The following is a 27,959-nucleotide window of genomic DNA, read 5'->3' as shown; positions in this document are numbered from 1 at the left end:
CGCAGGCGGCGCGCGCGCGCGGCCGAGTGGCGGAGGCGCTGAGGTGAACGCATCTCCGAGGTAAGCAGGCGCCGGGCGCGGGGCTGGGGCGCGGGGCTCTCGCACCTGTGCCTCGCCGGGGCGCAGCGCCAGGCCCCGCGCGGGCCACCGCGCGGCTGCGGCGCCCGAGCCGGCGCGGGCCTTTCTCCGCGTCGCCGCTCGTGCGGGTCCGCGGGCCCGCGGCCGGGCGCTCGCGAGGCGCCGGGTGGCGCGGATCCCGTGAGACGGCCGGGAGCTGGAGCGGCGTCCTGGGGCCGAGCGGGCGGCCCGAGCGGCCCCGCCGGCCCGGACCGCGCCCCCCGTGCACCCCGCGGCCCCCCGGCCCCCGTGCACCCCCCGGCCCCCCGGCCCCCGTGCACCCCCCGGTCCCCCGGCCCCCGTGCACCCCGCGGCCCCCCGGCCCCCGTGCATCCCCCGGTCCCCGCGGCCCCCGTGCACCCCCCGGTCCCCGCGCCCCGATCCCTGCGCATCCCGATCCCCGCGACCCCATCCACGCAGCCCCCGATCCCCGCGCTCCCCCCCGCCCCGTGCAACCGAACAGCAGGTGACAGCGCCCGGCTCCCCACACCTGGGCCCGGCCCTCCGCACCTGCAGCCAGCCACCCCGCACCAGAGACCGCGCGGCTCTGCCCCTGGGTCTCCCCGCCCTGGGGTCCCCCCGCCCTGGGGTCCCCCCGCCCTGGGGTCCCCCCGCCCTGGGGTCTCTGCATCCTGGGGTCTGTGCATCCTGGGGTCTGTGCATCCTGGGGTCTCTGCATCCTGGGGTCTCTGCATCCTGGGGTCTGTGCATCCTGGGGTCTGTGCATCCTGGGGTCTCCCCACCCCGGGGTCTCCGCATCCTGGGGTCTCCCCACCCCGGGGTCTCTGCATCCTGGGGTCTCTGCATCCTGGGGTCTCCCCACCCCGGGGTCTCTGCATCCTGGGGTCTCCCCACCCCGGGGTCTCCGCATCCTGGGGTCTCCCCACCCCGGGGTCTCTGCATCCTGGGGTCTCTGCATCCTGGGGTCTCTGTATCCTGGGGTCTCTGTATCCTGGGGTCTCCCCACCCCAGGGCCTTCCTACCATGGGGTCTCCGCATCCTGGGGTCTCCCCACCCCGGCGTCTCTGCATCCTGGGGTCTCTGCATCCTGGGGTTTCCCCACCCTGGCGTCCCCCACCCCTGGGTCCGCCGTCTCTGTGGTTTCAGTTATGTAAAAGACCTTGGACACGGGAGGGAAGCCCTGGCCTTTGTGGCTGGCTGCAGTAGGGCCAGGGCTCCTGCCTGCCCGGAGCCCGCAGCCCCTGCAGGGTCGTGGGTCATGACCCAGGGAGGCCCAGGCGAGGGGCGCCTGGGTGCGGCTGGGTGGGGGGCGGAGGCCGGAAGGCTGCCGGGAAATGCCTTGCAGGCAGCCTGTTTTCTTCCTTGTCTGGTCCTCTCTGTTACCAGCTGGGGCACGCTTGCAGAGCATAAAAATGACATTTAGGAACATTACAAGCACCATCACCTGCGGAAAGGGGAGGTTGGGGGAATCTCTGAGGCTGAAGAGCTCAGCCACAGCAGACGCTGGGAATCAGAAGCTTCCTCACCCGGGAGACGCCGCCTCCCAGCCCCCTATTTATAGGCCCATGCCTGGTGAGGCAGAGCGAGGAGGAGGGTGTGAGTCCGTGGCTCTCCCTCCTGCACCGGGCAGCGGTCAGCCCAGCCAGGCTTCCTCAGCCCGCACAAGTCTGTGCCACCAGGTGTGAGCATGGAGTGAAGGGGGAAGGCTGGAGCCACTCGGCCACACAGACATGGCTGCCAGCCCCGCTAGGGGCACCTGCCACTGCTCCTCCTCTGAGGAGGCGGCTGGCTCCTTGCATGTGGAGCAGCCAGTGCTGCCGCCCCAGCCCGCACCAGGGCATCCCTTGGCTAACCATGCTTCACACAGCACCTCCCACTCCAAACACCCGGCACTTCTGCTACCTCATGCCCATAATACCCTCCACACAGTACCCCACACCAGGCCCTCATTCTCCATAATACCCTCCACACAATGCACCCACACCAGGCCCTCCATCCCAATGCATGATTTTCTCACCTATGACCATCCCCAACATGCAAGACCTCTTACTAAAGGTAACAGTCCATCCAGAATGTAACAACAGGACATCCTCACCCAGATCATCCCCACCCAGATCATCCCCACCCAGATCATCCTCACCCAGATCATCCTCACCCAGATCATCCCCACCCAGATCATCCCCACCCAGATCATCCCCACCCAGATGATCCTCACCCAGATCATCCTCACCCAGATCATTCCCACCCAGATCATCCCCACCCAGGACATCCCCACCCAGATCATCCCCACCCAGATCATCCCCACCCAGATCATCCTCACCCAGATCATCCCCACCCAGATCATCCTCACCCAGATCATCCTCACCCAGATCATCCCCACCCAGATCATCCCCACCAGATCATCCCCACCCAGATCATCCCCACCCAGATCATCCCCACCCAGATCAACCTCACCCAGATCATCCCCACCAGATCATCCTCACCCAGATCATCCCCACCCAGATCATCCCCACCCAGATCAACCTCACCCAGATCATCCCCACCCAGATCATCCCCACCAGATCATCCTCACCCAGATCATCCCCACCCAGATCATCCCCACCAGATCATCCTCACCCAGGGCATCCCCACCCAGATCATCCCCACCCAGATCAACCTCACCCAGATCATCCCCACCCAGATCATCCCCACCAGATCATCCTCACCCAGGGCATCCCCACCCAGATCATCCCCACCCAGATCAACCCCACCCAGATCATCCCCACCCAGATCATCCCCACCAGATCATCCTCACCCAGATCATCCCCACCAGATCATCCTCACCCAGGGCATCCCCACCCAGATCATCCCCACCCAGATCAACCTCACCCAGATCATCCCCACCAGATCATCCTCACCCAGATCATCCTCACCCAGATCATCCCCACCCAGATCATCCCCACCCAGATCATCCCCACCCAGAACATCCCCACCCAGATCATCCTCACCCAGATCATCCTCACCCAGATCATCCCCACCCAGGACATCTCTACCCAGATCATCCCACCCAGATCATCCCACCCAGATCATCCTACCCAGATCATCTCCACCCAGATCATCCTCTCCCAGATCATCCCACCCAGAACATCCTCACCCAGATCATCCCTACCCAGATCATCCCCACCCAGATCATCCCCACCCAGGTCATCCTCACCCAGATCATCCTCACCCAGATCATCCTCACCCAGATCATCCCCACCAGATCATCCCACCCAGAACATCCTCACCCAGATCATTCCACCTAGATCATCCCACCCAGATCATCCCCACCCAGGACATCTCTACCCAAAAGATTCATCCCCCCAGGGCCTCTCTGGCCTAAGGCAGTTAGCCCTGGCACCACCAGCTCAGGGACCTGTCTGTGACAGGGTCTCCCATGGTGACCGTGTCTCTTCTAAGGACTAGCTTTCCGCCCCTCCCCCTCGGCCTCACTCCCTTGTCAGTCTTGGAGTGGGTTTTTTGGATTCTGCTGGGGTCCCAGGAGGAAGGAGGCAGCAGCTGTTTTCCAGCTGTCAGCTCCTGTGGGACAGGGAGCCCTGGGTGGCCTCAGTTTCCTTAACTGCACCCAGCATAGGAAATGCAGTTACAGAGTATGAGGTCAGAAGAGCCCAACAGGAAACTTCCTTTGGGGAAGAAATATAGAAAGCCCTCAGACTTGTCTGAGCCCCTCAGCCTCATCACCTGACGGGCCGAGTGGCGTGGACATAGGCATGGGCCGGGGCTCTGCCGTCTCTCTCTGCCTGCTGCCTGCTGCTGGGACTCAGGCTTGCTCCCTTAGTTATGTTCTGGAGGGGGGTCTGCTTTGTTGTGTGTCACCTCTGATCACCAGTGTGTTAACTTGGTTCGCACCGTCCTTCTCTGAGCCACTCAGCCCAGTGCTGTAATATCCACTTTATGGTCGTCTCTGGCAGTTTCTGCCTTGGGCCTGCCTGCGTGCTCTCTGGTCTCAGGGCCAGCAGCGGCAGGGCCCAGGTTCTGTGTGTCTCAGGACTAGTGTGGTCAGGACTGATGTGCGGGGTTGTCGGTGACACCCCTGGAGGGAGCTCAGCACTGCACAGCTCACCAGCACTTGGGGCGCATCCCTCCACGCTGCTGGGGCTGTGGTCCTGTCTGACTGGGGCCTTTGTCTGCGTGCTCCCGACTGCAGTAAACTGGGCACGCGTGTGTGCTGGCCCTCTCTGGCCTCCTTGACAGGCATATTTTTTTTCCTGTTGAGCTCTCTCTTTTCCCGCTGACAGCAGAGGCTCGCTCCAAGCTGGCATTTGCTCCGTGTACTAAGTATCTTCTGTCTCGGGGCTTGCCTTGTCGGACTCAGTTTTCTAGGACAGGGTTCAGTCCGGCCAGGCATCCTCGCCCCGCAAGGCTGCCCAGCGGGCAGGGGTGGCGTGGTGAGAGGAGGCCGGCCCTGCTCAGCCAACACAGCCGTGGCTGCTCCCTGTGCGCCTGCCCACCGCCCAACCCCTCTGGACAAGCATAGCTGCCACACCGGTTACTGCTGATATTTGATGATCAGAAATGATTAATGCACTATGATGTCATTTAAGTTTCTTTCTGTGAGGTGGCAAACCCCTGTGATCTTAATAATTAATTCAGGATGTAAAGATGTAGACGATCACAGATTGAGCCCAATCCCAGGCAAAAGTTACTGAGCCCCCCCCCCCCCACAACCAAAAGCCAGGAAGTGGTGACACACACCTATTTTTCCAGGTGCTAGGAGGCTTTGGGTAGTATGGTTGGGGTCTAAGCTAGCCTGGACAAAAAATTAGTTACCAAGAGTCTATCTTAGCAAACAAGCTGTGTGTAGTGTATGTGCCTAATGGCAGCTACAGAGGAGGCACAGATAAGAGGAGGTAGGTAGGAGACCCCAATCTGAAAATAGCCAGAGAGGAAAGGATGAGGGACCGGGCCCAAGTAGCTGTGTGCAAGCCAGAGCCTTTGAGTTCAAACCCCAGTGCCATTAAAAATGACTAGAGAATCTTTGCACCTTCAGCACACCTTCCCTCCCACAGTCTGCAGAGGGTTCTCCCCAGGGCCTCCCGTCTGGAAGATGACCACTTGGCACGTGAATGCAACTTAACTCTTCCCTAAATTAAACTTCCTGTGAAGGATTTCTTCCTCAGGCTTCCCACCCACTTTGTTCCTCCAGCTGGTGCCTTTTTCTCTGCCCCAGTATACTCCAGCGGGAAGGGAGAGCCACGGGAGGCAGGGTCACCTACCCGTCCCTTATCAGAAACCCTGTCTGCTTGGGCTGGCCTGCAGGCCTCCCAGTCCAGCTCCGGACTGTCCACCTTGTCTGTCCTCTGGGCCGTCTGTGCCCCACACCCATGGCTTTGCTTCTTCGGGCCTTGGCTGTGCTGCCACGTGGGGTGTCCCTCTTCTGTTACATGTGCCGATTGGCACACGTGGGCAGCTTCACCACAGGACTCCATTCTCCTGAAGTCCTCGGCCACCAGCCCTGAAGCTCAGCTGGACAAGGCCGAGGCTCCAGGGAGGGGCTCCGGCCTCTCCAGCCTCAGCCCAGCCTCTCCCCTCTTCGTGCCCAGCCTTCTCGCTCCATCTCTTGTGCTGCTGTAGTAAAACACTTACAGCAGGGAGATTTATGAAGAACAGAAATACACTCCTCACAGTTCTGGGGACAGACATCCAGGATCAAGGTGCCTGAGGTCCATTGTGAGGGTGGCTGCCTCCTGCCCAGTCCTGGCTTCTCTCAGAGGACACCATGAGTCCTGTGCCCTGGGATGGCAGAGGTAGGGGTCCCAGGCCTCCGCTGGCTTCCCCGGCCTGAAGGAGGCCCTGCTCCATTCACTAGGGTCCCTCCCAGAGCCCCCTCGTGGTCCACATGGGATGGCCACACGGAGGGATGGCTCTCTCGTCTCTCAAAACCACTACTCTAGGACTCAGCACCCAACTGTAGACAATTCTTCCAAACAAGGCCCCATTCACAGCCTCCAGGATTAGAATGGGATTCTTTTCCAGAACTATCACTCACCTACCACCATGCCCCCGCTGGGGGCCACCTGGCAGACGGTGCTGGCCAGGGGGTGCCCGTGGGCTGCATGCAGAGGGCTGGGCGCGGTGCAGATGCATCTGTGCTGAGGGGAGTCAGCCAGTAGGACGTTTTTCTCCTCTGGGGCGCTGCCACATGAAGCGTCCAGAGGGAGCCTGGCCCCAGACCCAGCCTGTCCCCCAGGGAGCGTGGCCTGGACCCAGCCCATCCCCCAGCCCGTCCCCAGGGAACGTGGCCTGGACCTTAACCTGCCCCGAGGGAGGCCTGGGTTGGACAGCCCCACCACACTTATCTTAGACTGAGGTGCACAGAGGCTGTCCCCAGCAGACTGTCCAGAGAAATGGTGTGTGCCTGTATAGTGGGTGGCAGCGTTTGATTTTGTCTCTCCCTGTGGCCTGGGACACTTGTCTGGAAGCCACGGAGACATGCACCACAGTCCCCGGCCTCTGCATTCTCGGCTGTGTATCCGTCAGACTTCTGGGGAGTCCGGGTGTTAGGGTAGGCAGACACAGAGAGTTCTGGAATAACTCATCGCTGCTGCTCGGGGAGGGGTGCTGCACTGCTTCTGCCAAGGCCCCTCTCTGGCCCTCCAGCTGGCCCAGCAGCTGGCCCCTGTCTTATTCTTAGGACTAAGAGCAAGTCGCTCCAGAGGTCACCTGAGCTGCTGCACTCCTGCTTTGCAGGGCTTTGCGGCTCCTGGGCTGCGGCCTGAGCCCTGGGCTTCCTGTGGAGCCCCGCTGACCTTCTGCCTTCCCTGGTTTTCCTGACAGGAAGGCTAGGTGCCCGAGACTCTGTCCCTGTCCCAGGAGGGTCTTTTGGACAATGAGGTCCAGCTTAGGCCCAGGGCTTTGGACGGACGTGGCTGTAGGTCGATGGCTCACCCTCCACCCGCGTGTGGCGTGTGGGACTCTTGGGCCATTCTCAGGGGCAGCAGCCAGACCTTAGCCTGTCTGGAGAGTGGCCTGGGGTGCCCTGGTCATGTGGGTGCACAGGTGCTGAGGCCTGTGTGGGGCCTGCAGTGTGTCTGGCCTTCCGGTGCCGGGCTCTGTGTGTCCCGGACACACACTCAGAAAATGCCTGCTCTGTGTGGGCCCAGGGAGCGCTCTCTGCCTGGGACAGTGGCCATTCACATGAGTGTCCTGAGGAGACGTGGGGAGGGAGGGCAGGCTAGGATGAGAACAAACAATTGCCAAAGGGCACGCTGTGTGCCCGTGGCGTGGGGTAGGGGTGGGGTGGGACGGGGCAGAGCGGAGCGGGGCGGAGCCCCCTGCGGCTGTCCTGGGAGCTGCCCGCCGGCCGCGCCACACAGACCTGTCCACACCACAGTTCCCGGGGCCTCCAAGCCGTGGCGGGGATAGCAAGGACGCGAGCCAGACGAGCTCTGAGTCCGTTTTAGCTCCACTCTGTAGACCCTCCGGGGCTCGGGCTGGGGTCTGATGGCCTCACCCAGAGCCACCTTTGGAGCTGCAGCTGGCACCGGCGAAGCTGTGTTCCGGCCTCCCACAGGGGCCGTGGCGTTGTTTTGTTGTTTAATCGGAGTTGGAGGGCATTATTTCCATTCTGCCCAAGTCTCCTCTCTGTCCTCATCAGCCTCCAGGGACCAGGCTGAAATAGAGCCCATGGAACATTCTGGAAAGAGCCATCCATGGCCAGCAGGTGCTTCTTTTGGAATACACTTGAAGAGCTGGGACTCCTCCCCTTTCTTCTGCTACCTGTCGGCCCGCAGTGCCCCGTGAGGCCTCTGGCCGGGCCTTCTGTGTGTCTTGTCCGCAGTGGGCCTGGGATGTTCTCTGCCCAGAGGTGGCCATGGTGTTTCTGTCTGTGGTGGCCCTCTGGGCGGACAGCACTGTCCCAGACAAGAGCCTGCCAGTGGCCTGGGAGCTGGGGAGAGGAGCCTGGCCCAGCCCGCTGTGTGTCCCAGAAGCTTTCTGTGCCCACCCCTCCCAGGGACAGGGCTGGCCTGAGCCCTGGGCTTCCTGTGGAGCCCCGCGGCTGGAGGTGCTGCCCTCAGCTATGACAGGTGATTCCACAGGCGCTGGGGAGAAAGAGGCACAGGCAAGCCACGCCACAGCACAATCGGCACAGCGCAGCTGGCCACGGCGCAGCTGGCCACAGCAGGACCTCCAGAGGTCAGAGGTCAGGGGAGCCTCCCAGACTCCATCACCACCGTCCTGTAGCTGAGCAGCCAGGGCTGGGCCTTCCGGAGCCCGGCGACTTTCCTTCACCAGGAATGCTGGTGGTGGGCCTGGGTGAGGTCTGTAAGTCCACCCCCAGACCTCTCCCTGCCCCCCCACCCCCGGCCCCGTCTGGAGATGCAAATCTGGTAACACAGTCTGTCCCCAAGCCCCGTGCGGGTGATGAGCACAGCACTCAGCCTCCCGGCAGCCCTGGCTGGACCAGGGCTGGCACTGCCCCTCCTCCCACCCCCTCCTCCTGTCCCCAGGGTGGGGGTGATGCTGCCGGCCCTTCTGCTGCTCAGCCCGCTGTCTCAGAGCAGAGCAGAAAACTCAAGCCGAGAGGAGGCGGAGGCCTCCTGCCCGCTGCCCACGGGGGAAGGCGGAGGGCGTACACGTGGGGGGCAGACGCATCTGGAAGGCTGTGCATCTCCACCCTGGGGGCTTAGACCTGTCTCTCCAAAACCCTCTGAATGACCTGCGTTCCCGTGGAGGCACAGGAAGGCCAGAGCAGCCTGAGATTGTGTGGCAGGGAGTGTAAGACAGGAGATGCCGCTGATACCAGGAGCCCTGGGAGAGAAGGGCGGGGAGCCAGGGGAGCCGCTGTGGACAGTCAGGGCACCCCACACGGGGGGTAGGGGGGACGGTCGGGGCACCCCACACCAGGGTGGAGGGGGGGACGGTCGAGGCACCCCACACCGGGGTGGAGGGGGGGACAGTCGGGGCACCCTACACCGGGGTGGAGGGGGGGATGATCGGGGCACCCCACACGGGGGGGGTCGGTCGGGGCACCCCACATGGGCGGGACGGTCGGGGCACCCCACATGGGGGGGATGGTGGGGGCACCCCACACAGGGGGGGTTGGTCGGGGCACCCCACACGGGGGGGGGTTGGTCGGGGCACCCCACACGGGGGGGTCAGTTGGGGCACCCCACATGGGGGGTAGAGGGGGACAGTCGGGGCACCCCACATGGGGGGGTCGGTCGGGGCACCCCACACGGGGGGGTCGGTCGGGGCACCCCACATGGGGGGGAGAGGGGGACAGTCGGGGCACCCCACACGGGGGGGAACGGTCGGGGCACCCCATACGGGGGGGTCGGTCGGTGCACGCCACACGGGGGGGGTCGGTCGGGGCACCCCACATGGGGGGGGTCGGTTGGGGCACCCCACATGGGGGGGATGGTTGGGGCACCCCACATGGGGGGGATGGTCAGGACACCCCACATGGGGGGGGAGAGGGGGACGGTCGGGGCACCCCACACGGGGGGGTCGGTCGGGGCACCCCACATGGGGGGGGAGAGGGGGACAGTCGGGGCACCCCACACGGGGGGGTCGGTCGGGGCACCCCACACGGGGGGGGCCGGTCGGGGCACCCCACATGGGGGGGGTCGGTCGGGGCACCCCACATGGGGGGGATGGTCGGGGCACCCCACATGGGGGGGATGGTCAGGACACCCCACATGGGGGTGGAGAGGGGGACGGTCGGGGCACCCCACACGGGGTGGGGACGGTCGGGGCACCCCACACGGGGGGGATGGTGGGGGCACCCCACAATGGGGGGACAATCGGGGCACCCCACACGGGGGGTTGGGGGGGAAGATCGGGGCACCCCACACGGAGGGGCAGGGGGCACAGTCGGGGCACCCCACATGGGGGGGTGGGGGGGAAGGTCGGGGCACACCACACGGGGGGGGCGGGGGGCACGGTCAGGGCACCCCACATGGGGGGTTGGGGGGACGGTCAGGGCACCCCACACGTGGGGGTCGGGGGGGACGGTCAGGGCACCCCACACGTGGGGGTCGGGGGGACGGTCGGGGCACCCCACATGGGGGGGTGGGGGGGATGGTCAGGGCACCCCACATGGGGGGGACAGGGGGGAGGGTCAGGGCACCACACACCGGGGGACAGGGGGGAGGGTCAGGGCACCCCACGCTCCCGGGAGCCTCTGCGGCAGCCTCCGCTTTCCAGGTTGAAGTTGTCAGCCTGCCCCTGAGGAGGAGCCGAACCGGGTGACTGGGACAGAGCCCTCTTGCGTCCCTCTTGAGGCCGGCTCTGAGGACCCCACCCTTCTCCCTCTGTCAGCTGCAGCCCAGCCTGGCCTTTCCCAGGGCCAGGCCGCCTGCCCCCCGGGACAGGGCTGGCCTGGGGGTCTCTCCGCCCGCTTAGGGCCTAACTCATTTGGACACTTTTTAGCTACGGTTTGCCATCACCATGTGCATGTTACTTTAAGGGGATGCACAGAGCAGTTACAATGACATCCGTTAGGTAGTAAGTGCATTTCTTCAGTGTCACTCCTTCCCGCTCACTAACAGACCTGTGAAGATACGTTGCTAAGGTCAAACATGGCAGGATAGCAGGCAGGCCGGGAAAGTCTGCCTCCTGTCCCCGCCCGTCTCCCCGTGCCGCTGGTGTCGCGGTGTTCTGAGGTGTTCTGAGCCAGGCTGGGCTGATGACCTGCGACCCTAGGCACTGGTCCCCCAGGACAGCACCTGAGTGCTGCACCAGGAAAGGTCTGAAGTTCGCCATGGGTGGAGAACGTTCTAGACCGGCTGGCTCATCCAGCCAGAGTTGGATTCAGAGGGATTCTTTCCATGCGCAGCAGCCCGCCGTGTTCTCCGGTCTTCACTCTTTCCTGCATGGACTGCCTTCCATGCACTGAGTTCAAACTTCGATACTAAAGTCTCCCCTCAAGGTGGCTGCGCCTTCCCTTTAGTTCATGTTGGGTTTTGAACCCAGGGCCTGTGCTTGCTAGGTGAATGATCTACTTCTTGAGCTATACTTTTTTGGTGTTTATTTTTTAGATAATGTCTCAAGTTTTTGCCCAGTATCAAACCAGGATCCTCTTATATCTATGCCTGAATAGCTGTACCACCATGTGCAATGTATTGGTTGAAATAAGGCCTCACTAACTCCACTCCCAGGATGGCCCAGAACCACCATCCTCCTGACCCCTGCATTTGAGCGGCCATTTCTTTCTGAACTGTACTTCGTATGAGGCTCTGTGGGGGACCTGGCCTGGAAGCCCCAGCCTTTGGCTGGTTCCCACGTTGGATAATTGGCACCCTCTAGAATGATGCTCGGGACAGTGAAGGCCATGCCTGGCCACACTGGCGTTGGGACCTGCCCCTGGAGGGAAACATGTGTTTTAGAGTTGTAGGGCAAGTTCCCGCCGCCTTCCTATGTGCTGTGCACCATAATTTCCTGCTGTGCCTGCTAGGTACTCATGCTCGAGGAGTTGACTGGCCCATTGCTATGGTGAGGTGACTCTGTTTCCCCTTGGGCCAGCTGTGTTGACTATATTCTTTGGGCTCAGAGCAGGAATTGCTCAGATGTCTCCAGGGCTTCTCCATGTACCTCTGGGCCTGGCTCTGCCCTGGTCACTGTGTGCCTGTCTGATGGCATCAGGTCACAGATTCTGGCTGTGTCCTGAGCTGTGCAGCAGACCACGGGGCTGTGACGGGCGGCGGGGGAAACAGACTGCTGTGAGCGAGCAGACTGAATTTCCTAAACTGGAGATTGTGGGTCCTGGGGAGCAGGGGAGCAGGTCCACCCACTCCACTGACGCCGCCTGCTGGACAGTTGTCCCCTAGATCATCTCTGTGCTTGCCACATCTCTGCTGTGAGCCGTGGTTCTGTGACCATCATCTGCAGACAGCCAGGGTTCAGACACAGACTTCTGTCCTCCCTCTCCCTCCTAGCAACATGGCTGAGAGCAAGGGCAAGCCTGCCAAAGCTGCCAACAGGACACCCCCTAAGTCCCCCGGGGACCCGGCCAGAGAGAAGACGGCAAAGCGGCTGTCGCTGGAGTCCGAGGGAGGCAGTGAGGGCGGGGCCGCGGCCCCCTCTGAGCTCAGTGCCCTGGAGGAGGCCTTCCGGCGGTTCGCGGTGCACGGGGACACGCGGGCGAGCGGCAAGGAGATGCACGGCAAGAACTGGTCCAAACTGTGCAAGGACTGCCACGTGATCGACGGGAAGAACGTGACGGTCACTGACGTGGACATCGTCTTCAGCAAGATCAAGTAAGTGCTGCTGGGCGCTGTGGCTGCGGGTGGAGTGTGGCGCTTCCCACTCGCCACACCCGCCCATCCTCACAGACCCAGAGCCTCGCTCTGCGCTCTGCGCGTGGCAGCCTCGGTGTGCAGTTTCACCCACATCTCCACTCATGGGCTGAATCCACCCCCCATCGTGCCTTTGGGCCACCCACATGAGGCCTGAGTCCTGACCGCCTGGCAAGATGACCGTCCAGGCTCCCCTGTTCCCAGAGGCTGTGTGCTGAGTCCAAGCTGACCCCTCCCCATGCTGTCCCCATGCGGTCCCCAGCCCCTCTGGGGAGCTGGGGCGACTCCGCATGTGGCCCTGCCTCTGGGCAGATGGGGCTCATCTCCGTACCTGCCTCCTCGTTAATGGCTTCTCAGACCTCACGGGTGGGAGTTCAGTTCCCAGGGCTGCGGCTGGTGGCTTGGGCGATGGGAAGTGAGCCTTTTGCCCTGCTGCCTTCCAGAGTCCTCTGGGCTGAGCTCTGCCTTCCACTCTGGCCAGGTCCTGTTGTTCCCCGGGGGGCTAGGCAATAGCCTTGGGCCCAAGGGTGCCCAGCTTGCCCAGAGATACTCCCAGCCACAGCCCGGGCAGGCCTGACCACCATGTGGTCCCCTAGGGCAGGGTCTGTGTGCATCACGCATTCCATTCCAGTCACATGGAAGAGAAGGGACAGCAGGGAGGGACTGGAGGTGGCTGGGTCTCCCGGAGCTCCGGGGGGGCGTCAGGGGCATGGGCAGGGCATGGGAGCCCACACGCATGCTTTTGGCTCTGTATAGCCAGCCAGCTCTCCGCGCCCCGCAGGGCACCCACACTGTCTCCTGCTACAGCCTCTTCTTGGGTCCACCAGGGTCTCAGTGGCCCGTGACCCTGCGCCACTCTGGCCCTCACCACGGTGACAGGACCCTGACGTTGGGTGAGGCCCACCCCAGCCTCGACTATGGAAGGGTATCTTTGCAGCTCTCTGGGGCCCGTCCTGGGCAAGGCTCCGGGGGAGACTGTCTGTGCAGTTCCCTGCTGGGAAATTCAGACTTCTGGTAGCACCTAGTCTTGTGGTGTAGCCTTGAGTGGTCAGTCCCAGGAGAAACAGGCAGGGACTGGTAAGCAAAGCCCTGCTGGCACGTCTGCACCGTGGGTGAGGGAGCGGATCTGGGCTGTGCCCAGACGGCTGGGGCAGGGGCTCTGGCACAGGCACTGCCTGCATCTTGGTGTCCAGACTGAGACTGGGCCGGTGGATGTGGCCCCTGCCCCAGTGCAGAGGGAAAGTAGGTCAGCTGTATTTACGCGTGTGCTTGCCGAGCCTGCAGCTGCTGTCTGAGCCGGGGGCAGAGCCTGGCCAGCTTTATCTTGACTCTGAGCTCCCTGTCCACCCCGGTGTTGCTTCTGTGTGAGCTTAGCCCCAGGACACTCCTGTGTTGGGGTGTGTGGTCAGTGATGCCACCCTGCTCCACTCCCTAGGCACATGTCACCTGCTGCCATGTGAACCCAGCGTGGCTAGCCTGATGAGAAACAGAGGCCCAAGTATGATCCCACACGGAAGCTTCTAGAAGGGCTGGAAGGAAGTAGAAAGAAGAGGCCTATCCAGGGCTAGTAGATCCCAGGAGAATGCCTAGCTGCTTCATGCTGCTCACACTTGCACCCACGTACTCATCTGTCTATGTGCGCACGCACACACAAGACTTGTATCCATGCACCCTCCCACGGAGGCCTGAGTGCTCAAGCCCTATGCTGGGGGAGCCCCGATCCTGTCCCTGTTCTGTGAAGGTAAGGCTTCAGGACTCAGAAGGTATTTACGGGCTGAGGCCTGGCCATTGGCTGTCGGGCATGAGAACTTGGGGTCTGGGAGCATGAGCAAACGAAGCCGAGCTCAGGGGCCGCCGTGGTGTCAGTGCCAGACCCCAGAGCCTCGTGTCTAGCTGATTTGGTACAGAGAGGGTGGTACAAAGCATCAGACCCTGCCATTTGCAGATACCCTTCCCCAGTCACTTGTGAATTTCCTTAGTGCCTAGACCTCAGGGGGTCCTGTGCCCGGGCGGTGGCCTGTGTGGGATGCACTGCGGTCTCAGCCTCCACCTGTGTGCCTTGTCTGAGGGGAGGCAGGCAGGCATGAGGACGGCAGGCGATTGTCTTCCAGAGCAGGGAAGAGCTGGAGAACTCTGGGTTGGGAGCAACTCCTGAGGTCTCCCCTCTGGCCAGGGCAGCTGGCTGTGAGGGCACTGTGTATGTGTTCCGGGGGGACAGCCCGGCTGCAGGTGCTCACCCAGTCTGGGAGCTCGGGACCCGAGCGAGCTGCTTAGGTCCTGTCAGGAAGTCACACCGACACTGACAGGACAGGGGGAGAAAGTCCAACTATTTCTGTTTTGGGGGGGTTGCCATGGTGCCTGGGCGCGGTGCCAGCTGGGGTATCTGCAGCCTTTGTTTAGATCCCGTCTCCATGGCAGGGCTTGTTTGTTGTGATGTTACTATGTGTTAAACTTTAAACAAATTTCTTGCAGCTCTACAGCACGTTTAATTGAAGACTACTGTTCTGCTCTTGTGCAAAGGGCTCAGGATGACGAGTCTCTAAACAGTCAATCGAGGGCTGACATGCCAGGCCCACAGGCTGGACAGCATGTCTCTGTGTGCCTACATTTATAAGGGTGTGCCTACATGCATGAGTCTGGCCAGGCATGTGTGTGTGTGTACACCTGTGTGTGCCTGTGCAGGTGTGTGGTGCACCTGCATTTGTTTGCTCACCTGTGCATGTCTGTGTACATGTATTTGTGTAGGTGTGTGTGTATGTGCCTGATTGTGTGCATCAGTGTATGCTCACTTGTGCCTTAACTTTCATCATGTCTGTATACACGCATGTGCTTGTATCTGGGTGTCTGTGCATGTATGCACAGATGGTCTGTGTGCCTGCATATTCATGGGAAGGATTTGTGTGAGCTTCAGGGTGAGGCTATACTTTTCTTTCCTACCACCTCCGTGCGGCGACAACACACTTTCAGGCGGTCAGCAGCCTTGCGGGGCACCAGGTGCTTCCCGGGTGCTCTGCACTTCCCAGGAAACCTACAGCTTTCTGGTCACATTGTAGAGAGCCAGGAGTAGCTTGGCAGTGGGGCATGAAGAACCAGGTCAGAGGGAAGCTAGGCCCATGGCCCCTGCAGCTCAGAGGGAAGTTAGGCCCATACCACAAACGGGTTAGAGGGAAGCGAGGTTTGTCCCACATGAGCAGGGTCTCCTCCTGAGGCTTTATCCAGCCATTGTGAGCATGGACTCATGCCACAGACCGCCAGAGGACTGATGGACTGTACTGAACAGGACTGGGTAGTGCCCTGAAGAGGACTGGGTACTGTACTGAAGAGGACTGGGTACTGTCCTGAAGAGGACTGGGTACTGTCCTGAAGAGGACTGGGTAGTGTACTGAAGAGGACTGGGTAGTGTACTGAAGAGGACTGGGTACTGTACTGAAGAGGTCTGGGTAGTGCCCTGAAGAGGACTGGGTACTGTCCTGAAGAGGACTGGGTACTGTACTGAAGAGGACTGGGTACTGTCCTGAAGAGGACTGGGTAGTGTCCTGAAGAGGACTGGGTACTGTACTGAAGAGGTCTGGGTAGTGTCCTGAAGAGGACTGGGTACTGTCCTGAAGAGGACTGGGTAGTGTACTGAAGAGGACTGGGTAGTGTACTGAAGAGGACTGGGTACTGTACTGAAGAGGTCTGGGTAGTGCCCTGAAGAGGACTGGGTACTGTACTGAAGAGGACTGGGTACTGTCCTGAAGAGGACTGGGTACTGTCCTGAAGAGGACTGGGTACTGTACTGAAGAGGACTGGGTACTGTACTGAAGAGGACTGGGTACTGTCCTGAAGAGGACTGGGTAGTGCCCTGAAGAGGACTGGGTAGTGTACTGAAGAGGACTCGGTAGTGTACTGAGCAGGTCTGGGTACTGTCCTGTCCTGAAGAGGTCTGGGTACTGTCCTGAAGAGGACTGGGTAGTATACTGAAGAGGACTGGGTACTGTCCTGTACTGAAGAGGACTGGGTACTGTACTGAAGAGGTCTGGGTAGTGCCCTGAAGAGGACTGGGTACTGTACTGAAGAGGTCTGGGTAGTGTACTGAAGAGGTCTGGGTACTGTCCTGAAGAGGACTGGGTACTGCACTGAAGAGGACTGGGTACTGTACTGAAGAGGACTGGGTAGTGTACTGAAGAGGACTGGGTAGTGTACTGAAGAGGTCTGGGTAGTGTACTGAAGAGGTCTGGGTACTGTCCTGGAGAGGTCTGGGTACTGTCCTGGAGAGGTCTGGGTAGTGTACTGAAGAGGACTGGGTACTGTCCTGTCCTGAAGAGGACTGGGTACTGTACTGAAGAGGTCTGGGTACTGTCCTGGAGAGGTCTGGGTAGTGTACTGAAGAGGTCTGGGTACTGTCCTGTACTGAAGAGGACTGGGTACTGTACTGAAGAGGACTGGGTACTGTCCTGGAGAGGTCTGGGTAGTGTACTGAAGAGGTCTGGGTAGTGTACTGAAGAGGTCTGGGTACTGTCCTGTACTGAAGAGGTCTGGGTAGTGTACTGAAGAGGTCTGGGTACTGTCCTGGAGAGGTCTGGGTAGTGTACTGAAGAGGTCTGGGTACTGTCCTGGAGAGGTCTGGGTAGTGTACTGAAGAGGTCTGGGTACTGTACTGAAGAGGTCTGGGTACTGTCCTGGAGAGGTCTGGGTAGTGTACTGAAGAGGTCTGGGTACTGTCCTGTACTGAAGAGGTCTGGGTAGTGTACTGAAGAGGTCTGGGTACTGTCCTGGAGAGGTCTGGGTAGTGTACTGAAGAGGTCTGGGTACTGTCCTGGAGAGGTCTGGGTAGTGTACTGAAGAGGTCTGGGTACTGTCCTGGAGAGGTCTGGGTAGTGTACTGAAGAGGTCTGGGTACTGTCCTGGAGAGGTCTGGGTAGTGTACTGAAGAGGTCTGGGTACTGTCCTGGAGAGGTCTGGGGTAGCGAGGCCCTGGGCAGTGTTTAGATGGGTCTGTGTGCCCCCATCGGGCGCCTGTAGAAAGAGCAGTTGAGGGGGACCGTGGACACTGCAGGACTTGGGCAGCCTGGATCACTGGGGGTCCCTGGCCGGCACTCTGGTCCTGACTCTGCTTTTGGAGCCTGTGGGGTGAGGTCCTCTGCAGGCTGAGCATGGTGGGAATGGCAGGCAGTGGGTGGGTTCCTGGGGCCCTGGATGACCCTGCCATCCCCCCGCGCCACCCCGTGGCCATGTGTGGCAGTGCAGGGGCTGTGGCTTCTCAGGGAAGGGACCCCAGGGTCTGTCCTTTGGCAGGAGAGGGCGGCCATCAGCAGCAGGTCACCCAGCCGGTGGCTTACGGCCGTGGTACTCGGGGCCCGTGGCTCTGTCAAGCATGCCACCCCGTCTTGAGCCTGGCCAGGCTGCACCTGCTGGCCATGACTGGAACGCGTCCAGGTGCCTCTGCTCCGGCTCACCCATCCTCGGGCAGGTAGGCAGTGAGTGGGGGTGCAGAGGTGGGCTCTCCAACTCTGCCAAAACCTTCCAGAGACCAGGGAAAATGGACTGTGGTTCTGTGTGGAGGGTTATGTGTCGTTCGCAGGGTCTGTGGTGGCTGCTGGTAGCCAGATCCTTGACGCAGGAGGCCCTGCACAAGCCCCAGCAGGGCGTCCGTGTGGGCTCCTCACCCGTCTGCAGAGCCCAAGCCACGCACGGGGAGGGCTCTGGTTCCCGGAGTTGAGTGGGAAGCCGTGATATCCAGGCCGAGGCCTCCCGTGGTGTCCGGCGGATCCGGCCACCTGTGCCCACAGAACTGGCAGGGCGCTGGGGAGGCCCGGGCTTAGACGCCCAGCGTCAGCACTGCCTTTGCCATGGGGTCAGGGCCACAGGGGAGACAGGGCAGGCAGGGCACAGGAGTCCCACGTGCTAGCCACGCTGGTGCTGTGAGGACAGAGCCGGCCTCTGTGGAAGGCGGGCAACCAGAGGCCCCGTGGGCCTCGGCCTGGGAGGCTGCAGAGCAATGCTCCCGCGGGAGGCCCGGGGGCCTCCAGGTCTCAGCAGCACGGTGGCCGTTCTCGGTGGTCATTCTGGGAGCCACAGCGTGTTCTAGTCTAGAGGTGAAAGAGAGCCGGCACCCCTCTGCACCCCGCTGCAGGGATTTCCTCCCACCAGCCAGCCTGGGCTGCAGAGGGGAACACTGAGGCAGGTCCTGCAGGCAGGCTGAGGAGGCTGAGCAGAGACCGCCACCTACTGGGCAAATGGCCTTGGGCGCAAAGAGCCCGGCGCACAGCTCTGGCGCCAGGGAGGGCTCTAAAGGGCAGGCTGGAGGCTCAGGAACCTGGGGAAGTGGGTGGGACCGTTCTTCTAGACCTCTGGGGACTTCTCTGAGCACTGGCACCTGGAAGCTTGGGGTGAAGACTTGGGCCTCACCCCCAGTAACATGGGGACTTCAACATGGACGGGGCAGACGTCCAACTTGATCTGAATGTGGCTTGTGATGGGGCCCCGTCGGCAGCCCACCCCGTGAGTCACGCTGGCGGTGCCTGGCGCCGACGCTGTGTGGGGGACGGAGGGGCCGCCCCACCGCGAGGCCTGGCGTCTGTGACGTGGGGCAGCGCAGAGCAGGAGACAAAAGTGTCTTTGAGGCTCTAGGACAAGCAGAGCAGCCCCGCGAGACCCCGGGCTGAGGGGAGGGGGGCTGCCACCAGGCCTGGTGCTGCCTGGTGGCCTGGTGTCGTAGAGTGCCGGGGCACGCCCTGCGTCCCGCTGAGGAACGCTGTAGGCTCCTCGGGCTGCCTTCCCTCCTCAGGCTCAGTTCTCTTGCTGGGATTTGAGGGACTGTGAAATGATGACACTCTAAGTGGACTTAGGGAGAGCTTAAACCTTCATTTCTTTGGAGTGAAAACCCAGGAAGAGAGTGCAAAGCCACGCAATGGTCTAGTCTTCATGAGACCAAGGCGCTGCCATTCCTAGGCCATCGCCCTCACAGCCCAGGAGGCACAAAGCTGGGGACCGCCTGTCCCCAGAGCCCCACGGAGGTCCCACATCCTCCACCTGAGGGTGAGCTTCTTGACACTGACCTGAGGCTTCTCTGCACTCGTTTGTTCTCGCCATGTCTTCTCTGGAGAGATGTCTGCTCCACAAACTTTGGTCATTTTCTCACTGATTTTTTCTTCCTGTGTTGTGTTCAGAGCTCTTTATACATTTCAGATATGTCTTCTATCAGGTTTATGTTTGCAACTATTGCCTGCCAATCTGTGGCTTTTCTTTCACTTCAGGGTCTTTTGAAGAGCTCAGATTTAAAAATTCGGATGAAACCCAGCTCCCCACGTCTCCATTTGGAGCATGTTGAGGGGTCATCTCTAAGCAGCCTTCACCAGGTGCCCTCCCAGAGGGGTCCTTCTGGACGTGCTTCCAGATGCCAGTCCTAAGACCTGCTCTCACCTGCTATGCCAAGTTACAGAGGTAGACAGGAGCAATTACTTTGCATAGGACTCCAGTTGGAACTGTTCCAGTTCCACTCTCCACTGCACCTGGCTGCAGTCCTCTGTGGGGCTGTCCATCTGTGTCCAGGATCTTGCTAGCACCATTTCCTTGTGGGGGCTTTGTGGTGTGTCTTACAATCCATTGTCCTCCAACTTGAATCCTGGCTGTGCTTGGCCTAAGCTTTTGCTCTGGGTCTGTCCGGCTGTCTTCATGTTCTGGAAACTAAGTGCTTTGCAGCCAGGGACCTCAGCACGCTTTGCCCTCTCTCTGGAAATGTCACATCTGAATCGGCTGTATCAAAACATGCTGGATCAGGTCTGATCAGCACTGAAGAGAGAGCACTGTGAGAACGTTTTCTGAGCGTCTGGGTGGTGAACAGGTGCACGTGGGAGGGAGGGAAGGAGGGAGGAGGAATCCACTTCTTGTCCTGACTGAACCCGGGCTGCCAGTACTCCTGGCTGAGGCCCAGGGTAGAGGAAACAGGTCCCAGGTCTCCCAACAGCTCCTCTTGCCTACCATGACCTTAGTTTCCTTCTGGCCATCTGGAATACAAACATGGGCCTAGGCTTCTTTCCAGCCGCTGAAATGGCCGCAGTGGTCCAGGGCGGAGAGGCTGCTCCCTGCTTTTCCTTCTGTCTTCCTAAGGCCACAGAGACCATCTTGGAACATATGAAATGTGTGCATCCAGTGCTTCCTTGAAGCTCTCCCGTCTGCCGAGTCGCTGGTCACCTGTGGCTACAGCCTGGGGTGGGGGTGGGGGGTTGCTGCAGTGTGGAGGGGTGAGATCTGGTGCAGTTGGTCCTAGGCCCCTGCCCAGTGGCTTACAATGCCTGCACCCTGCAGGGGGAAGTCTTGTCGGACCATCACCTTCGAGCAGTTCCAGGAGGCACTGGAGGAGCTGGCCAGGAAGCGGTTCAAGGACAAGAGCAGCGAGGATGCTGTGCGCGAGGTGCACCGACTCATCGAGGGCCGCTCTCCAGTCATCTCTGGAGTCACGGTGCGTGGGTGGGGCGTGGTCACCTGCGCTGCCCTGGGGGACACCTCAGAATGCACCATGTACACCTCAAGAGCCAGCAGAATTGTCAGCCCTGGGGTCCAGGGCTGGCCTGGGGCCACAAAAGAGGTGGAGCCCATACCTGGTCCATGTCCTTGGTCCACCGCCCACCCCGCTGTCTGGGGTGCTCCCAGGGACGGGCAGGTCTCCCTGTCCCCAGTCCTGGCACATGTTAAGCTCTACTCCCTCCTCTTTTACAGAAAACCGTGTCCTCGCCCACCGTGTCTCGGCTCACAGACACGACCAGGTTCACCGGCTCCCACAAGGAGCGCTTCGACCTGTCTGGCAAGGGCAAGGGCAAGGCCGGCCGTGTGGATCTGGTGGACCAGTCGGGCTACGTGCCCGGCTACAAGCACGCAGGCACCTATGACCAGAAGGTGCAGGGAGGGAAGTAGCCCCCAGGGAGCCCTGGGCACCGCGGGCCAGCACGGGACTCCCCACTGCCCTTCACTACATTCCTGTGCTCAGAGGCCGGCGCCCGGCACCCTGGGGGACGCTCCAGGCCCTCGGCTGTGCCCTGATGTGTTTCTCTCAGACCCTTGGTTGGAACCCTGAGTCACTGACCCTTCCTAACATACATGCTCTGTTTCAAGTCCTGAAATGGACAGCCATTTCACATTGTCCCCGCCGGGATCACACCACACTGGCTGCCTGGTTTGCGGGAGAAGGCATCCTGTGGGGGCTGGTAGACCTGGACAGGAGGACCAGGCCTGTCAGAGGGCAGGCTCACCTCCTGACCAGGAGATACCCTCTAGCAGCTAATGAAATACCCAACAGCACACCTTGCTGCGCAGCGCATGTGTGAGGAGCAGGCAGACAATGTGACTGCCATGTTTGCTCTCGAGCAGTCCAAGGAGACCTAGAACGTCAAATTGTGACTCTCTTTCTTTCCCCTCCTGCAGTTCCCACACGCACAGTGCTCAGAGGCAGGGCCTGCGCAGGCAGGCAGTGCAGCAGCAAGGCCGTGGGCTGCTGCCGAGCTCCCTGCCTGCAGCCCAGGCTGGCTGCTCTGTTTTACTCACAAGGCCGCCATCAGCCACATCATCAGCATCTCCAGCTGTCTCTGAAGCCGCCTTTGTCACTGACTTCCCTGACTCCCCCCAAGCCCTGGAACCCAGAACACTAGGTACCAGACCCAGGCCCAGGCCAGACCTCAGCCTGTCTCGGGCTGTTTCTGCTGTAAGCTGCTGAGTGGACAAGTCAGCCGGCGCCAGCCGGATCTGTTTGTCCATGTGGCTGCTGGTCCTCAGCACCGTGCCTGTTCCAGGGCACACTCGCTGGCCACCCCGCAGCGGCGGTGCCAAGGCCTGCAGGAGCCAGCACGGCCCCAGCCTCGGGTTACCTGTGGGTCCTGGGTTTGCCTCCCCAGGCCGATAAATGGCTGAGTGGAATACACAGATGGACAGCAAGACCTCCTCTGCTGTGGTGGCATGTGAACATGCCTGCCTCTCCTAAGCTCTAGAGAATTTACCTGGGTGCCATGCGGCCCAGCAAGGGCCTTCTGCTAGTCTGCCTGAGCCCCTGCCAACAGGGCTGTCTGAGAGAGCAAGGCTCTGCCAAGGCATTCGGCATAGAGAGCCTCAGTTAGTCAGAGGAGAGCCTCATCAGTCAGGGGAGAGCCTCAGTCAGAGAGCCTCAGTCAGTCAGAGGAGAGCCTCAGTCAGTCAGAGAGCCTCATCAGTCAGAGGAGAGCCTCAGTCAGTCAGAGGACCTCAGTCAGTCAGAGGAGAGCCTCAGTCAGTCAGAGGAGAACCTCAGTCAGTCAGAGAACCTCAGTCAGTCAGAGGAGAGCCTCAGTCAGTCAGAGGAGAGCCTCAGTCAGTCAGAGGAGAGCCTCATCAGTCAGAGGAGAGCCTCAGTCAGTCAGAGAGCCTCAGTCAGTCAGAGAAGAGCCTCATCAGTCAGAGGAGAGCCTCAGTCAGTCAGAGAACCTCAGTCAGTCAGAGGAGTGCCTCAGTCAGTCAAAGGAGAACCTCAGTCAGTCAGAGGAGAGCCTCAGTCAGTCAGAGAGCCTCAGTCAGTCAGAGGAGAGCCTCAGTCAGTCAGAGGAGAGCCTCAGTCAGTCAGAGAGCCTCAGTCAGTCAGAGGAGAGCCTCAGTCAGTCAGAGAGCCTCAGTCAGTCAGAGGAGAGCCTCAGTCAGTCAGAGGAGAGCCTCAGTCAGTCAGGGGTAGCCTCAGTCAGTCAGGGGAGAGCCGCCCAGGCGGATGGCTTCCTTCGAGTCCTGGAGGTCAGTGCCAGCATTAAAGACCAACGGACAACAGATTTCCGGGTCCACAGCTCTCTCCTGAGCTGTCACCTCGCTGGTCTGAGGAAAGGCGTGTGCATCTGTAGTCACTGCTCACTAACAAGGATTGCACACCCTTCCAGTATCCTGTCCTCTCGAGGCTCCGTATGGATGCCCCTTTTCTCAGAATAGGCAAGAACCAGGAGCTTGGTGCCTAGGACTGAGTGCCCCTGGGTTGGGACGGCATCCGAGCATGCTCCTGGGGCCTAGACGTGGGCTACAAGGACGTGGGACAGTGACACTGGGACAGTCTCCCGTTGACAGGGGAAATCATCACGAGGCAAGCCAGATCTCCAGACAAAGACCCAGGACTCACTTCCCCCAGAAGCACCTAGAAAACTGTTTCTAAGGAAAGAGCCCCGTTTCCACGACTGAACAGAGCAGCTCAGATAGTGACGTCCTTGGCAGAAAGCATGCTTTTACTTCCATCAGTATCTCAACACACATTCCTCACCACTATGGCAAATCTTGGGTTTGTGACTGAAAATTGTCATTCTGCTCTGGTGCACATGCTCCTGCTGGCATGAGACCCCAGTGTGTCCCAAGGCTCCCGCAGGCTGGCTCAAGCCCTAGGCCTTCCACATGGCTCCTGGGCACCCGGCACACAGCAGCACATCAGACAAGTGTTCTCCCAGAACTTCTCCAGACACACAGGAGGACGGCACCCTTCCCAGTCAGCTTCAAAGTGTAGCTTTACAAACAGACCTTCCTTTCCCACCTGTGTTGTCTAGCAAAAAAGGGGCAGTAAAAACTAGGATCATGCAGATTTCAAATTATCCAGGTGTGGTGGCACTGTGTGAGCCCTCTGGACACAGAACACATGCTAGGTCTATAATTTTGCTGCACAAAACAAATGTGCATTTTCCTCCATCAGTTTCTGAACATTATAAATACACAGAGTATTTGTCTGTGTTGCATGTTTGACACAATGCCAATTAGCTTTTCTAACTTGGTCAAACAGAACTCAGTGTCTATCTGTGAAGAAATGAAACTGCACAGCATGAAAACCAAGACAGGGATGTATTCTACTAGGCATAACACTGGGAGACTGGAGACGTGATCTGACAGGGGGCTGCCAGGACAGGGGCAGGTTCTGTCAGGGGTGACACTCAGGAGACAGGATAAGGTTGCAGGGGAAGACTGCGGAGGGCGTCTGGCACCAAGCAAGAGCTGGTGGAGTATTTGAGAGCACTTATTTAATGCTCTGCTAGTTAGTGGTAACAGTAGCCTTATCAAAATCAAAGTTCAGACTGTACATTTAAAATTTCATAAGATACACAGTTATTCTGGAGTTCTTTCATACCTTTTAATACCCTTAACTTTATATGTGGGAGAAGCTACAGACAGTTTGGGAAAAGCACATGCAGCCGTTGCCTGCTTCATTCCTCCCACTGCCCACCTGTCTGTGGCCCTGCCCCAGACCCGGTAGCTGAGCCCCGGACGGAGGCCACACACGTTTACATACTGTCTGTAGCTATTTGACACAACTGGAGCAGAGCTGTCCTGGGCCCCTGCGGGTCTGGCCGTCGATCCCTGCTGGTTCCTCTCCTTCCGCAGAATCTACACCACCTCGCTATCCCCCTGCCCGCAAGCACTGGGCACGAGGACACCCTGTTCCGACAGGGTGACATGTCAGCTGCACTGTGAAGTTAGAATGTCCTCCACACGCGGACGTAGCTGAGGAGCTCCCCGCTGACTACTACTGACCTGGTGAATGCCAGGGCACAGGGCGTGGCCTTGTCTACGGATGTGTGTCAGGTTCAGGGCAGGCATTTTGAAATGCTGATGTTAACTCTCTCTCCCTTTAGACCTCTTAAAAAACTAAACCAAGCCAAACAACAAAGGAACCTGCGCAACTTAGACTTGAAAGGGATAATATACTACTACAAATTTGTACTTTTTTTTCAAGAAAGGGAAACAAATTTATATATATATATATATATGTGATATATTTTTACACTATTTTATTAACATGGAGTATGGAGTGTATCACTTTATCAGTGTGATGGGCAATGCTGTTTCTGACTCAGAACGGCATTCTGCTGATGTCTAAGCCACGCTCACTGGCGACGTCTCTGGAACCTGGATGGCTGAGCTGCCCCTCCTGCAGAGCGCAAGGCCCTGTCACCTGTTGGGCTTGCTGTCTTGGCCTGGTATGGAAGGCTTTAGTGAGATAGCTCGTGTCTGTCTACATCCTGCCCTTCATGTGTCTGTTAACATTCTGTGTCAAATTGGTAAAGTGATGAATAAAGGTGTTAAAATGTGAGTGTGTTTTCCTCACAGTGCGTGCTGTGTCCTCTGCACAGCGGGACCTTGCTATTCACGGAGTGAAGTGCAGCACACAGGTGTTCTGAGGGCAGCGGGAGGGGTGGGGAGAGTCTCCGCACGGGGCTTGCTGGAGGGGAAAGCCTCAGCTACTTCTCCCGGACCCTCGCTTCCTGGCTTAGGACTGTGGCGTCTGCCTCACAAGGGCAGGCCGGGCCCAGCTCTGTTCACACCTGCCTGAGTCCCAGATTCAAGGGGCTTCTCATAAACAGTACCACACCACCACCGGCACGCCCCAAACAGGCACAATATCCTTAGGAGTCTGCTGTATAATCAAAGCCAACCTGAACTATGAGGCCAGGGAAGTGTTTCCCAAAAAAGCACAGAACAAAGGCATGTTTAGGCGATGGAGGGAGGATTTGCCACAAGCAGACATTAAAAGAAGTTCTGAACATAAAGAGACATTGATCCGTAATGGAATGTGTACAAAGAAACCCCAGATTTATAGTGAGCATAGAACCCCTTTGTGAAGATTAAAAATAATTCCTTACACTCCCTGGGAACAATCACAGGCAAGCCTAAAGAGGCCAGCCACAGCAGCCGTGGTCACCTCAGAGGTGACGCAAGCACCATCAAGACGAGCCGAAGAGTGGGGCGCACACAGCTTCTGGCTGCAGAGGCTGAGCAGACAAGCTACAAGTAACCATGAAGCAGAACAAAGGGACAGCAGCGCATGAGACACATCAGCTGAAACTAACTGCCACGCAGCTGCTAGCCAAGCACATCAGCTGCTAGATGGAGAACAGGAAAATTGGTAAAATAACATTTTTAAACCCAAATAATTTGCAATTTTAATATGGTTAAAAATACAAAGTCAAGGGGGGGAGATGGGAAGGGATGGGAAGTGGAAACACAGGAGGAGGCAACAATGCTTGATAAGAAATGCACTCATTACCTTGCCCATGTAATTGTAACCCCTCTGTACAGTATTTCCACAATAAAAAGAGAAAAGAAAAAAATACAAAGGAAAGAATAGAAATTGAAATGAAAAGAAGATGTGTACAGAGGCTGCTTTTTTGTTTTATTTTTTATTGTGAAAATACTGTACAGAGGGGTTACAATTACATGGGCAAGATAATGAGTACATTTGTTATCAAGCACTGTAGCCTCTTCCTTTGTTTCCCCTTCCCATCCCTTCACATCCGCCCCCCCTCCCCCCACCAAAGTTGTAAAGTTCGTTTCTCAACATAACGACTTGTACATCTCATTGTTGCAATGGGTCCTCCTGTATCCCTGTTTTAACGATTTTTTTTCCCTTCCCCTCCACATATACCAACATCAAATACAGTGAAAGCAGGGGTTATACATTGGGGGAGGGACATACAAAGCAACAAAGACATAATCTTATAAATATGTTAGAAACAATCCCATGAAAGGTCTCTTTTTTTTTTTTTGTCAGTCGTGGGGCTTGAGCTCCAGGCCTGGGCGCTGTCCCTGAGCAATTCAGCTCAAGGCTCATGGTCTACCACTTGAGCCATAGCGCCACTTCTAGTTTTCTGGGGTTTTTTATATTGTGATTAAGTGATTACATAATTTCCCAAATTTCACAGTATTGTGGGATAGTGATGCTCATTTAAAGTCACAAACTCATTCTAACTTTCCTCGAGCAAACTGTCTATCACGGTCTATAACATATAACGGTGTACACATATACACCATACATGTGATCAGCAGCATGGGGATATTTGGTAGTGGTTCAACCAGATGAGTGGAAGTTCTTTGTTTCTTAAGTCCTGTTAATTTTGTCGTATCACCTAACATTTTGGATTTAACATCTACTTATTAGGGAGACCATGTACCGTTTGTCTCTTTGCTCTTGGCTTACCTCACAACATGATTTCTTCTAGCTCCATCCATTTCCCTGCAAATGCCATTATTTTGTCATTTCTAATGGCTGAATAATATTCTATTGTGTATAGATACCACAATTTTTGGATCCATTCATCTGTGGTGGGATTTCTGGGTTGTTTCCATATCCTAGCTATTGTGAACAGTGCTGCAATACACATGGAGGTGCACGTGTCCTTGTATATTGGTTCCTGTTGTTCAGGGTAGATGCCTAGAAGTGGCATGACTGGGTCATGCCCTCCAGACTGCTTTCCAAAGTGGTTGTATAAGTGTACATTCCCACCAGCAGTGTAATAGGGTTCCTCTTTCCCCGCATCCCCTCCAGCATTTGTCGTGGCTGACTTTAGGATGTGGGACATTCTGACTGGGGTAAGGTGTTATCTCAGGGTTGTCTTTATTTGCATTTCCTTCACCACCAGGGATGGTGAACATTTCCTCATGTGTTTCTTTGCCATTTTAATTTCTTCATCTGAGAAGTCTCTATTTAGTTCCTTTGCCCATTTGTCGAGTCTCTCTCCAATTTGTGACCCTGGGACTCTGTTCAGGAAGTTCCTTCCTGTGCCTATAAGTTCAAGTGTCTCTCCTACTCTGTCCTGCAGTAGTTTCAGAGATTCAGGTTTGATGTTAAGGTCTTTAATCCATTTT

The 27,959-nt window shown here is 58.5% G+C and overlaps 1 protein-coding gene across 1 annotated transcript; it reads left to right on the top strand.

Moving 5' to 3' along the window:
• On the top strand, window positions 1–25,407 carry Tppp (tubulin polymerization promoting protein). Its single transcript, XM_070042114.1, has 4 exons — window positions 1–60; window positions 11,997–12,317; window positions 20,646–20,799; window positions 21,057–25,407. Exons 2-4 carry the CDS (start codon window positions 12,001–12,003, stop codon window positions 21,249–21,251), a joined length of 666 nt encoding a protein of 221 aa, XP_069898215.1. The 5' UTR covers window positions 1–60; window positions 11,997–12,000; the 3' UTR covers window positions 21,252–25,407.
• Window positions 25,408–27,959: the final 2,552 nt, after the last annotated feature.

Source organism: Dipodomys merriami, unplaced genomic scaffold, assembly GCF_024711535.1.
Source record: "Dipodomys merriami isolate MVZ:Mamm:240054 unplaced genomic scaffold, mDipMer1.0.p SCAF_32, whole genome shotgun sequence".
Lineage (NCBI taxonomy): Eukaryota > Metazoa > Chordata > Mammalia > Rodentia > Heteromyidae > Dipodomys > Dipodomys merriami.
The sequence above is the reverse complement of the archived record's forward strand: the minus strand, read 5'-3'. Positions and strand labels throughout refer to the sequence as shown.

Bases quoted from the DNA above. Each gene is read 5' to 3' on its own strand.
- Tppp (XM_070042114.1), top strand. From the start codon at position 12,001: ATGGCTGAGAGCAAGGGCAAGCCTGCCAAAGCTGCCAACAGGACACCC. The intron at 12,318-20,645 runs GTAAGTGCTGCT...TGCACCCTGCAG, and splicing joins ATCGTCTTCAGCAAGATCAA to GGGGAAGTCTTGTCGGACCA. The intron at 20,800-21,056 runs GTGCGTGGGTGG...CCTCTTTTACAG, and splicing joins CAGTCATCTCTGGAGTCACG to AAAACCGTGTCCTCGCCCAC.